The 14,008-nt window shown below is 41.1% G+C and overlaps 1 protein-coding gene across 1 annotated transcript in view; it reads left to right on the plus strand.

The window, feature by feature from the left end:
* LOC147885046 (Protein kinase superfamily protein) overlaps positions 1-14,008 on the plus strand; it is an 86,410-nt gene that overhangs the window by 47,823 nt on the left and 24,579 nt on the right. Inside the window, exons 11-15 of the mRNA XM_087397163.1 lie at positions 4,952-5,008; positions 5,125-5,208; positions 5,339-5,423; positions 8,512-8,573; positions 8,685-8,759. Of these exons, the coding sequence (XP_087253289.1) occupies positions 4,952-5,008; positions 5,125-5,208; positions 5,339-5,423; positions 8,512-8,573; positions 8,685-8,759 (363 nt within the window). The remainder of the gene's footprint in view (positions 1-4,951; positions 5,009-5,124; positions 5,209-5,338; positions 5,424-8,511; positions 8,574-8,684; positions 8,760-14,008) is intronic.

The raw sequence follows: 14,008 nt of genomic DNA on the forward strand, positions 1-14,008 counted from the left end.
GTTGCCAGGAATTTCCAATCCATGCAACATGCCAGTGTCCAAAAGGTGGTCCATATATTGAAGCATTGGATGAGTGGCTATGGCAAAAAGTAAAGCACTGAGGGGACATCCTTGCCGAACAGAACAACCAAGAGTGGAAGGTTGTAGAAATATCCCCTGAAAGTATGCAAGCAGCTTTACTATCTTGATATAATTAATTGATAACTTGTGGCATTTTTGGGCCAAATCCCAAGGCCTGCATAGTTGATGAAATAAAATCCCACTTAACAGTATGGCAATATCAACTTGCAATAGCAAAACATCCTGCTGCATATATTTGGCATATTCGATTCCAACATGAGCATTAGCAATGTTATCTGTGATATGCCTACAAGGAACAAAACCATATTGCGCAGGATGCAACCCATCATGTAAATAGCCTTTCAACCGATCAACAATCATTTTGGTAGTAAATTTGTAAATGATCGGCATAAGTGTGATAGGTCTCCAATCAGCCAAAGATTCACAAATTTGCTTTTTTGAAAGAAGTTTAACAAGACCTCGCTCCTATGTGTCTGGCATTTTCTGATTTTGCCAAGTAGAGTTCACCTTATGCAGCAATGCATGCTTCAATAGAGGCCAATATTCTAGAAAAAACTCAAGTGTAAGACCATCCCATCCTGGAGATTTCCATCTATCATAAGATTTGATTGCATCTGACAATTTCCTCTCAGTAAAAGGTTCCTCAAATTCCAAAGCTTGAGTAGTGGAAATAATAGGAGAAACATGCTGTAAAAGTAAATTTCTGGCAAACAAAACCTGCTACGAGGGAGGATCTGCAGAACCAAACTGCTGAGAGAAATGATGTACACAAACAGAGGCAAGTTGTGACTGTGATGTAGTCCATGAACCATCAGGCAGAAGCACCCTGTAAATGTTTGTTTTTAGTCTCTTCTGATGCAAGCTTTTAAAAATTTGTTTGGAAGAGTAGCCTTTATCTATAAAGGCTATTTGTCTTGCTTTAGTCTCCGATTTAGCTAGTTTCCTGTGATCGTTGATTTGAAGACAATGTTTAGCTTGGCATAGTCTTGTTTGCTCATGCAATGACAATGGACGAAGATGACTGAGTTCAGTGAGGTCTTGACAAGTTAATTTGGCCTAAGCAATAGTTTCCCTCAGAGTCTTCATGTAAGACTTGCCATAACCTTTAATTACATCTTGCATTTTAGAAACAAAAGAATCCCATGCATTATCAATATCAAAGTGGCTCTAAGAAGACAGAGTGAGATGCTTCAGTAACCATGGCCTTGAAAGCAATATGTTGCAAATAGCTATTGTTCACAATCAGATGTCGCCTTTGAGGTAGTCTATCATCTGGCATATCATAAAAAGATAACCTCGATCATAAAGGTGCATGATTTGAATGCACAAAGGCATAGTCAATCCAGATTTTGAATGTAAAATCATCATTTTGTTACGGAGCTACACTATACCAATGATCCAGACGTGCCTAATAAGAGGAAAGGGCATTATGTTGGAAAGTGTATCCTGGTGACAAAGGCTGCAATTCCTTCCAAAGATCTACTAAATCAAGGTGCATCAGTGATTGAGACCATGCATGCCTTTCAGGGGTTAACATATGAGTATGTCCTGATGTATTGTCACCCTATTGCGGATCATTATTGAAATCCCCACAGATAAAGGCATGATATCTCCATGGATATTGCTACATGGCATCCCAAATTGCAGATCTATTCCGAGAAGATTGAGGTGCATGGACAGAAGCGAATTCAAACACCTCGCCTTGAATGATGCATTGAAGAATAATCCATCTGCCTTGATTGTCATTTAAAGCTATAGCTGGCTGAAGCTCATGCTTTATCAAAAAGACTACTCCTGAGAAAGAGTGCTCCCCAGCATAGAAGATATCATAGCCACAGTAATGACAAAAGAGGGGCGAATGTTCCAAAAGCATTTGCCTATGAATCTCATCTATCATAATGACCTCAAAAAAGCCCCGGGCTGCATAGTGTACCTTCTGAACAAATGAGCCAGCCAGTGTGCGGGTCAACTTGTTGCCTACCTCTGCAGCAGGTGGCATCTGACGTGGGAAAAATAAAATAACTGCATTTTTGGCATATTCTCTAACTGGATCCACAATTTCATCCACTTCAACCATCAGACCAACCGATGGAACATAGTCTTTCCACTCTTTCCTGACATCATAAACCAGTTGTGCTTCAACAGAATCATGCATTGGGTCATGCTGACCCTCAGCCTGCTCCTACTTTTGCTTTTTGCATTGAACTGATCGATCCTTTTGAAAAGTTTTTTCATAAGAGTATTCAGCCATGTCTTTGGAAGAGGATGGAACCCAAAAAGGAGGTACCTGTAAAGAGATAGTAGAGAAAAAACAGTCCCAAAAAAGCAGCCCACAGAGAGGAAGAAAGTATTGTATTTGCAAAGAGAAAAAGGGAAAAAGAGATGTAGGAATTTAGAGAAAAGAAATGACAAGTTCTGTAGAACAAGAAGAGAAAAAAACAGTAAAAGTTCCTAGATGAACTAGATTTCAGAAAAAGAAGAGAGATTCTGGCGATGGAAAGAGTACACAAGGACCCAGAACCCCAAGAGGAGAGAAAGGGGAACAGAGAGCCCTCAAAACCAGCGTAAAGATGCAGTCCGTGAGCAAACCCCTGCAGAAAAGCGACCCAGGAGCAGGAAATCAAGTGGCACCAGCAGCGTGAGCAGAGCGGGACAGGCCGTACGGTCCGTACACCTGTACAGAAACTGTACGGAAGGATGGTGGGCTGTACGGCAGGTATTTATCTAAAATGTCATTTTTTGCACTCTGATGTAGCGCAGCAGGTAGGTGATACCAACGGGCTGGTTTTTTTACACAAACATTAAATCAATGTACATGACATTAGACTCCAAAGGAGAGCCCAATGAAAGAACTCAAAAACAGTGAGAAAACACTTCAAGGCTAGTAGCATCCAAGTCTCTTGCAGCAAAACTATCATATAAGGATTGCTTGAGAGACATTCTGAAGAAAATATATGTCTGAGAAAACTGTTGACCCATCCTGGAATGCAGTCTATGTGTCCAAATGGTCCATAGTACCCAAAAGCAAGTCCAGTGAAAAAAGAGAAGGAATGGAGACATTTGAGATGAGAAGCATCCAAACATCCAGAAGAGTTTCCCAAATCGGATAGAGGGAAGCCGAAGCCGCAGCAAATGGGAAATATGAGTGATCAATATGCGAGAGTGTGGGCAAGACCATAAGAGGTGAGGAACTATCTCGCGGTGATGAGAGCAACGGGTGCAGGAAGAGGGAGCAATGCGACGTGCTGCCAATTTCACCCCAATGGAAAAAGCTCCCACTATACATCTCCAAAAGAAAAGCCTTTGTTTTAATGGCAATTTGGCTTTCCAGATTTTCATGAGTCGTGATTGCCACCAAGATAAAGGCCTATCCAAGTTCCAAAGAGTGTTGGCATGCTTGTCAATCCATGGCGGTGGAAGAAGAAATCTATAGACCTTCGAGGAGGTCAGATATGCATTGAAAGCGTATGCATAGTAGGAGGTAAGGAAGTCAAATTCCAGTCCAGTAATCTGTCCTGTACAAACAGTGGAGGAACTGGAATAAATGGTTGCAACATAGTCGAAAGTGTTTTCCAAATGGACCTATGATGCAATCCCAAGGAGAATGTCCTGCAAGCTTGTGGAAATGAAAGCATACATCCTTGTTGATCCACAACATCGCCAACAAGTCTTATGCCCAATTTCGTGAGATTGTATGCGTTAATAGGTGCCTGTAGAGCGAGAGGCGATTCAAACACCTTGCTCCAATGGATGCTTTCCAAGCGAAAAGAATTACCATGATGAGAGGAAGCACCTGTCCATTTAGCATATGAAAGAATTCTCTTCCAATCATGAATAAAAGCAGTAGAAACAGGGCAACCAGGAATTTTCCCCTGAAATGTGGTCATGACTGCTTCCCAGTGATCTGTAATCCAATGCCCATATGCATGGGAAGTCATGTTTCCACACATAGCTGCTAACATAATAGCCCATGGCTGTTTTTGCTGAAAGAAATCAGCAATCATAGTGCTTTTTCTTGCCAACATATGAACCTGGAGATTGAGAATATTCAGCCCCCCATGAATCTTGGGTGAACAAATAGACTGCATTGGGAGTAGCCGCAAAGCCTTTTTGTGAGATTTGCTTTTCCAGAATATCTCCATAGCCTGTGACATATAGGAAGCCAACTGCTTAATAGACCAGGGAAGAAGAGGCAAATAGAATTGCACATATGCCATAATGATGGACTGTACTATCCGAAGTCGAACATGTAGAGGCCAAGTGGACAAATGCCAGTATTCCAGTTTCTTGTTGATCTTTTGAAGCACCCATTTGAGCTGGTGTTGCGGAGTGATATTCCAACCAATGGGGTAGCCTAGATGCCTCACACACACACTTTCTTTTTCCACACACACACACTTTTTTGGGGGAGGGTGAAATCCATATATTTCTATATTACAAGAAGCAGTCCCCAACAGGGAACAGTTAAACAATTACAAACATAGGAAGATTTTAATATAAGACAAGTAGACATAGGAATCTATCTAATGAACACATAGGCAATCATAAAAAGATTGCCCGAGTGACATCCAGAAAAAGTGAAACTTGGATAAAGTGGAATCTCCAAAGACTCTATTTTCTGTCTTTCCACAAACTCCGGAGTCCCCAATATCTAACCCATGTGAAGAAAAGAAGACACATACACACACACACACACACACATTTTCTATGGTACATAGAGTGTTGGAAAGGTAGGCCTCCCTAGAATCCTTAGGATTGCTGCTAGAACTTATGTGAATATTTTTTTTTAAACAACAATGCTATCGCAATCAATATAACTTCTTATAATAGGCTTTGTTTTAAAAAAGAAATGTTGTTCATGGACATGCAGGTCATTCAAGCCTTGATCGACCTTGGAGCATTGACACCAACAGGAGATATGGCATCGGTGAGTAGTCAAATTGAAGACAAATAAACATTTTCTTGTGTGTGTTGCTTCTCAATGTGGAATAAATAGCACTTGCCAAAAATAGTCAATTAATGGGAATTCTCATTTATGGATAGGTGAGAAGATCAATCCAATTCTTTTTAAACAATTTAATGGACCAGAAACCAGATGAAGCAACTACTTTCTCTGCAATTGGCGAGGTGAGAGTCTTTGGAACCTCTATATTTGAAGACAAATATATATAAAATAAATGGTGATATACTAGAGACTTTCCTAGTGGGTCAGATCTCCTCTCTCCCTTGCAATTTTGTAATAATGGATATTTTTCAGGATCTATTTGCAATAGCATTAGACCAACCGTTCCGGTTCCCAGCAACATTCACATTTGTCTTACGTGCCTTTTCTACACTGGAAGGTATTCTACTTTTGGCATCTTCCTATATCTTTTGTAGTTATTTTTATCTCTCTACAGTTCCTTATGTTTTTCTTTAGGAACTTGTTTTGTTATATTTGTGTGTTGTCTTACGTGCCTTTTTTACACTGGAAGGTATTCTACTTTTGGGATCTTCCTATATCTTTTGTAGTTATTTTTATCTCTCTATGGTTCCTTATGTTTGTCTTTAGGAACTTGTTTTGTCATATTTGTGTGTGACTTTAAGTGTCTTGGTCCCTTGTAGTCAATATTTGAGAATGTGTATGAAATCAAAGAGAAAAAATGATGCCTTTCAAGTTCTTTATTATGTGAATCCAAATCAAAGAATGCAAGCTTATAAAGGTTTGCACTGAAGAAATTGAGAGGTGGGCACGTTTAGCCTAAACTTTAGGCCTTTTTTATAAGCTTTTTTCCCTAGCCTTCATTATTTGAGACCTCACCATTCCTTTGGAGCTCTAGACTGCCGTAAACAAAGATTAGTGCATGTGAGCATAATTTCATGCAATGATCTGATGGGCTGATGATGCCATTAGGGGTTTGATAGAGAAAGGCTTTTCCATGCATGACAAAAATGGGGGCATAGTCACCAGAAACTTTCTAGAAACAATTTTTAGAGGTTTGGATGAGCTACTGGCAGAAAAAGATGACTTGCCTTGATTTGATTTACTAGTTTGATTGCCAAAATTCTTTCAATGTTAATTGAACTGCATAAGTTGTTGAACCTTATGTCCTTTGCCATAGAGTTCTTTGAATCAAACTTGGAATGTGATGATAGAACTTGTTAATGAAGATATCTTGGCTTTGAATTTCCTGGATGTAGTTTCTTTAGTTGATGATGGTTGGCTAGCCACTAATGTTGTGAGTTTGTTGATAAAGTGTTCACTAAAGGGAAATATTTGGGATATGGTGTCCAACATAACTGCTTGGAACATCTGGGTCGCCCATTGTACCTTGGTGATGGGAGGCCACGAGGTTCCCCCGGCAACCACCATTGTTGCTAGATGGCAAGATATTATCTACAACCTGTGCACCATATGAGAGCACAAGACGTGATGATTTCAGACTACGGTTGAGAGACGAGCACGTATTTGCAAGGCTTGGCCTACTGGTGTCTTCTATGTATTTGTTGAGTGAGGCATTCACTAGATGTATAGTCCCCCACCTTGGTTGCTTCACAGATTCCCTAAGCAATGAGCTGGGTTCTTTGAAAATAGGTTGGTTGATAGCTAGTGGTTGATAGCTAGTTCTTTCTCCAGTTGATTCTTCCACAATCAACACCACACGGATAGCTAAGTTGTATGGTTTGTTTTTCCTCAAGCAAGGTGTTTCCCTTAGAGTAAGTATATACCAAAACTTTTAAAAATCTTCAAAATTACAAGATTAAAGCTGCCTTTGAGTGATAGACCCTTTTGGTGAAGATTGCATCTAATTCAGATTAACTTTGACAAAGAGGATCAGAGTAACAATCCTTTGGGTACATCATTTTCTTTTCTTTTTTTTAATAGAGAAAAGGAACTTCTATTAATGCTTAAAATCCAACCATACAAATTGGCAAAACCAGAAAGGTGCCAATCGTGGCCAAAAACGGGCTGAAAGAAAACCCGCTTGTTATGATGCCTTGGCAATGACATAGGTCCAGTTCTCTTATGGACATTTAAAGAACTTAGACAGTTGCTTGCTTAGGGATTCTTTGTAACAGGGGCTAACAACCACGGTGGTGGACTATACAGCCAGCGAATCCCTCGCGGCGTGAGATCATAAAATACACCTGCAAGCCAAGCCTTGCAGAAACGTGCCCACCTATCGTCGGTAGCTCGAGAACTTGGAACACCGTGCTCCCAAATGGATCGCAACATATAAATGATATCTTGCCAAATAGCAACCAACGTAGCCATCGGAGGAACATGGTGCTGGCGCATGATCCAGCTACAACGGGTCACCCAGATGTTCCAGGCCGTGATGCTGGCCACCGTCTCCCAAACACTATCCTCTCTCGACTAAGGGGGATGGTGAGAAGGGGGGGGGGGTAGCCAAGTGAAGCTCAATGCTGTGAATGCTCCGGCCCTGTATCCAGTAAGGTGGCGAGACCGTGTCTATAGAGAAGGCGTGGCCCCCCTCTGTAAGCCAAGCTGACGTACCCCACGTGAAATCTCTATGTGTGCTCTGAAACCGTGCCACAATCCGAAGCGCTCCGAGCCAAATCCTTTGAGCTGTTGGGCAGCTCCATAAGCAATGAGGAATAGTCTCCATAGCTCCGACTGTACATCTGTGGCAGCTGCCATCCACCCGCATCTGCTCAAGCCATGGGCCCACAGGGAGACCACCGTGTGCAACCATCCAAGGGTACATCATTTTCTAAGTACCAATAGAAGATATTCCAGCTTATTTTCTTTTTAAAACATGAATCTAGGCCAGTGTGGAAGCTCCTTTGGAGTCTAATTGGCTCTAGATTGGGACCAGATGTGTTGCCCTGGTTCTTAGGCATTTTGAATAGGTATACAGCTCTACAATGCCTGGAGAAATCATGGCAGTGGTTGTGGTAAGCTGTTGTGATGAGAGAGTTTTGTAGAGGTAGCAGACTCTACGTTTGACATTGATACACACTATAGAAAGCTTTGTAGTGTGAAAGTTCTGATGTAATTGGCTCTCTAAGGCCTGTAGGTCTGCGAGCATCTAATCGTCTATAGCTTATTTTTCTCTGCGTTGCATAACTTCTTGTATGAGATCTAGGATTCTTTCACTACAATGCCCTGCCTGCTGTCAGATATCTGAGTATGGACATATTCTGTATGCTATGCCACTTCATTGCATCCGACATCTTTCTTAGTTTATTTTGCAGTTTTGCTAGATTTTTATGTGCATTTTATGCGTGTGATTGTTTTCTAATGTTATCAGGGTCATGTTGTAGATTAGCAGGTGTGATTCTGGATGCAAACGAATAGGGATTATAAGTGAGGACATAGCTATAAAAGGCTTGATATACCCATCATGACTCATATATGTCTCTTCAATCAATAGATGCCTATTAATCTTGGACTTTCCCGTCTTTCTTTCTTTTGCCACATTGCAGGCATTGGTTACATACTTGATCCCAACTTCTCATTTGCAAAAGTTGCAGCTCCATATGCACAGGTTTTAATTGTTCTGGAAATTTCACTTGCAAAAGTAAGCTGCGCTCTTTACATCAGATTATTGGTGTTATGGGATGTACTTACTTGTTTCTTCTTTTTTGCGTCTGGCCAGGAGCTACTTGATGTCAAAAGTACACAAAGAAATGGAAACTATTTAATACAGGAACTGCAACGGCAAGCTAATGAGGTCATTATACTTTCAATCCATAAACTTTTCTTTCCTTTTAGATCTATTTTGAGGAATCCTTTGAGACTTGAAAAGCATCTGATCAGTATCCATTCTAGTATTTTCAAACTTTTCTGACTTCTTGTATCAGCAGACTGTGCAATTATCATATTTTCCATGGACACAATATTCCATGAAGCTTTTGTTTCTCTAAGTTGTGAGGATGTTACTGAAGCTAGTCACTACCATGCCTAGAAAAGTTAGTTTAGAAGTCTGTGTAAGAAACAGATTCGATATTTCTTTATTTCATTTGTGTGCGCGCTTATATCTAGATGTGCCATACACGTATATATGCAACTATATGTTCATATAGGCATACTCTTCTATTTATCGAGATAGGTATGTACATGTGTATACGTACATGCATACCTGCATGATTTTATTTACACACACTTTTTTTTTTTTGGTAAAATTATCAGCAAAATTTACATGCGGGTCTCAAAAAAGAAAACAGAGAGCCTCAACAGGAAATCAAAAGCAAAGAGAAACTATTTCCAGGCATGACTGAGGAAGATCTCCTTGATCACAACATGAGATATTTTGGGAATCTGTTCTTGCAATCTTATGAACACACACACACACACACATATATATATGTATATGTATATGTATATGTATATATATATATGTATATGTATATGTATATATATATGTATGTATATATATATATATATATATATATATGTATGTATATGTATGTATGTATATATATGTGTGTGTGTGTGTGTGTGTGTGTGTGTGTGTGTGAAGAGCTTGGAGAGGAGATCAGGTTGCGAGACAGAGCCCCGTACAGCTCCCCCTTCTGCCCGTACACCTGTACGGCTGCCGTACATCAGTACGGACAGACCGTACGACCAGTCTGCTCCCCCTACGCAACCCGTGTAATCTCGCTCCAACTCTGCGTGTGTGTGCGTCGATATCGTTTTTCCCTTCCGAAGCTTCTTTTGTGCCTCCGTACATTTCTGCCACCCTCCGTACATTTCAGACCGTTTGCCCTCCGTCAGCATCTCTGTTCTCGCCAGCAACCCTGCGCAGCCTTCATCCGTACATTTGTACGGTCGTCGTACGGCATCCGTACGTCTGTACGTTTCCGTACCAGCCCAGCCTTCCCGTACAGTCAGACTTCCCTCCCGTGCAGCCCGTATATACTACAGCGCAGCTCATCATCGTACAGTTTGGTACCTCTTGCCGTACAAGTTTTGGGGTTTTCCTCCGGTGTCTTCCCTAGCTGTGTCTTCCGCCAAATCTCACCTATCCCTCTGCTCTCTCCTTACCAGTTATACACTTCTTCTTCTCTCTTGTGGGCTTCCTGTGATATTTCTTTGGGACTGGTTTTTTTGGCTTTCACTACCCTTTTACAGGTACTTCATTCTCAAGCTCCCTTTCTTACAAAGTCATGGCAAAGTATTCATATGAAAAAATGTTTCAAAAGAAGCGCTCGGCTCCCTGCAAGAAGCAAAAGCAGGTTGAGGGTCAACACGACCCGATGCATGATACTCTTGAGGCTGAACTGGTATATGATGTAATGCATGAAGGTTGCAGATACGAGAAAAGAGTGGAAAGACTCGGTTCCTTCAGTTGGCCTCATGGTTGAGGTCGATGAAATTGTGAATCCAGTCAGAGATTATGCCAAGAATGCAGTCATATTATTCTTTCCAGGCCGGATGCCACCTGCTGCAGAGAGAGGCAACTGGCTGACATGCACATTGGCTGGCTCTTTTGTTCGTAAAGTACACTATGCAGCCAGGGGCTTTTTTGAGGTTATCATGGTGGATGAGATCCACAGACAAATGCTTTTGGAACATTCACCTCTCTTTTTTGGGCAGCAAATGGTGCATGTCTTGCCATGGTCTCCCACAAGGGACTTTCAAGCTTTAATCCGACACAGATGCCCAATTTGGGTTGAAGTTGTTGATTTTCCCCAATGTATGGCCTCACTTTTGCCTAAAATTGCAGCATCTTTAGGTAAAGTGGTCTGCCCACCACGGCCAAATGGCAACTCAAACAGATTTTGCATTCTCTGGGATACTAATAATCCCACACCGGACTCTTATTCAGTCACGGTGAATAATGTGAACATGGGAAGTGCCTTTTATAAACTCAAATGGGGTTTATTTGCAGGGGCCTGTTTTGAATGCAAAAAGTTTGGACACATGGCTTCACAGTGTCCAATGAATCAACATAAAATGCCTCATGCCACCTTGCCAGTTCACATGCCTACTAAAGATGCTCCTACTCCAGTTGCCAACAAAAATAAAAGCAGTAGACAGCCTTCTGGGAGTCGGGATAAAGGCAAAGCTCCAGTGGCTCCCAATGGGAATCTCACTTCACATTCACGTCGTGCTATTCAATCCTCGACCAAAGGAAAGCAACCTTCAACTGATGGTTGGCAAAGCCCAAGAAAAGTTATTTCTGCTCGAAGAATTCCACCCCCCCGTACTTGGAATGGTGCATCTTCTAGCAATGAGATCAGAAGTATTTGGATAGGACCAAAAAATGTGAAGCACTGATTCAGTAGAGTGCTGGCATCTATCAGACAGAGGCTTCGACAGCGATTTCCTACTGTTACTTTTGGCAGATTTTTGTGGTTGTTTGGTTTTCATCCACAGCGACAGGGTTTTGATTTATTTTTTGTATGGGTGCACTATTGGACCCTATGGACTTTATGGATGGACAGAAATCATAGAGTCTTTGGTGATCCAATATTTTCTTCCTTCCTTTTTCTCAAATTCTCTCTGCAACAATCATTCTACGATTGTCTTCAAACTCGTTTGATTGATCAGGATGTGTATATAGCTTATACTGAGATCTTTAGTTGAGTAGTAGCTACTTCGTTCTTGAAGTAACTATGAATGTAATTATTTTACAGCAATAAAAGATTTCTTCCCACAAAAAAGTGTATATATATGGGTGCGCTATTGGACCCTATGGACTTTATGGATGGACAGAGATCATAGAGTCTTTGGTAATCCAATATTTTCATCCTTTCTTTTCTTCAAACGCTCTCTGCAACAATCATTCTACGATTGTCTTCAGACTCGTTTGATTGATCAGGATATGTATACAGCTTATACTGAGATCTTTAGTTGAGTAGTAGCTACTTCGTTCTTGAAGTAACTATGAATGTAATTATTCAACAGCAATAAAAGATTTCTTCCCACAAAAAAAGTGTGTATATATATGTGTATACACACACTTTTTTTTTTTTGTGAAACCAGTAACTATAAAATTAGCATGAAATCAATGTACATGATATTAGACTCCAAAGGAGAGCCTAATGAAAGAACTCAAAAACAGTGAGAAAACACTTCAAGGCTAGTAGCATCCAAGTCCCTCGCAGCATAACTATCATATAAAGATTTCTTGAGGGACATTCTGAAGAAAGCATAGCATGAGGAAACTATTGTCCCATCCTAAAATGCAATCTCTGTGTCCAAATAGTCCATAGTACCCAAAAGCGAGCCCAGTGAAAGAAAAGGAGGAATGGAGACATCTGAGGTGAGAAGCATCCAAACATCCAGAAGAGTTTCCTGAATCTGATAGAGGGAAACCGGAGCCGTAGCAAATGAGAGACATGAGTGATCAGTATTCGAGAGTGCGGGCAAGACCATAAGAAATGGGGAACTGTCTCATGGTGATGAGAGCAACAGGGGCAAGAAGAGAAAGCAATACGACTTGCTTCCAATTTCACCCCAATGGAAAAAGCTCCCACTATACATCTCCAAAGGAAGAGCCTCTGTTTCAATGGCAATTTAGCTTTCCAAATTTTCCTAAGTTTTGATTGCCACCAAGATAAAGGCCTATCCAAATTCCGAAGAGTGTTAGCATGCTTATCAATCCATGGCGGTGGAAGAAGAAATCTGTAGACCATCGAAGATGTCAGATTATGCAGTGAAAGTGAACAGGTAGCAGGAGACAAGGAAATCAAATTCCAGTCCAGTAATCTGTCCTGAATAAACAACGGAGGAACAGGAACAAATGGCTGCAACATAGTTGTAAGTATTCTCCAAATGGGCCTATGATGCAGACCCAAGGGGAATGTCCTATAAGCTTGTGGAAATGAGAGCACATAACCATGTTGATCCACCACATCTCCGACAAATCTTATGCCCAATTTCATAAGATTATATGCTTTAATTGGTGCCTGTAAAGCAAGAGGCGATTCAAACACCTTGCTCCAATGGATGCTTTCCAAATGAAGAGAGTTACCATGATGGGAGGAAGCACCTGACAATTTAGCACAAGAGAGAATTCTCTTCCAGTCATGAATAAAAGCAGTAGAAATAGGACAGCCAGGAATTTTCCCCTGAAATGTGGTCATGACTGCTTCCCAGTGATGATCTGTAATCCAATGCCCATATGCATGAGACTTCATGTTTCCACACATAGCTGCTAGCATAATAGCCCATGGCTGTTTTTGCTGAAAGAAATCAGCAATCATAGTGCTCTTTCTTGCCAACATATGAAACTGAAGATTGAGAATATTCAGTCCACCATGAGTCTTAGGAGAACAAACAGACTGCATGGGAAGTAGTCACAAAGCCTTTTTGTGAGATTTGCTTTTCCAAAATATCTCCATAGCCTGGGACATATAGGAAGCTAAATGCTTAAAGACCAGTGAAGAAGCGGCAAGTAAAATTGCATATATGACATGATGATAGACTGGACTATCCGAAGTCGAACATGTAGAGGCCAAGTTGACAAGTGCCAGTATTCCAACTTCTTGTTAATCTTTTGAAGCACCCATTTAAGCTGTTGTTGAGGGGTAATATTCCAGCCAATGGGATACCCTAAATGCCTCACAATGGTATAGGAAGAAATAATGTGGCCTCGCTAGAGAAGTGCATGCCAATCAGCTTCTTTCAATGCTAGAAGATTCGATTTCTGAAAGTTGATATGCAGTCCAGCAGCTATGCCAAAATCATTCAAAGTATGCATCAAAAGAGAGAGGTCACTTTGAGAATTCCTAGGCGTGAAATATGAATCATCAGCATATGCCTGTGCAAGAAACAGCTGTGCCCCTGGAATTTGCAAGCCATGAAGCTGTCCTGTATCTGCAAGATGGTCCATATGCAACAATAACGGATGAGTAGCAATGGCATACAGTAGGGAGCTAAGAGGGCATCCCTGTCTCACTGAACGGGTCATAGTCCATGTCCTTGACAACCCACTACCAAGCAGACACTGTGCAGTGGCATGAGAATACAACC

This window comes from Dipteris shenzhenensis, chromosome 26 (assembly GCF_047967505.1).
Source record: "Dipteris shenzhenensis isolate YYH24624 ecotype China chromosome 26, Dip_SZ_1.0, whole genome shotgun sequence".
Classification (NCBI taxonomy): Eukaryota; Viridiplantae; Streptophyta; class Polypodiopsida; order Gleicheniales; family Dipteridaceae; genus Dipteris; species Dipteris shenzhenensis.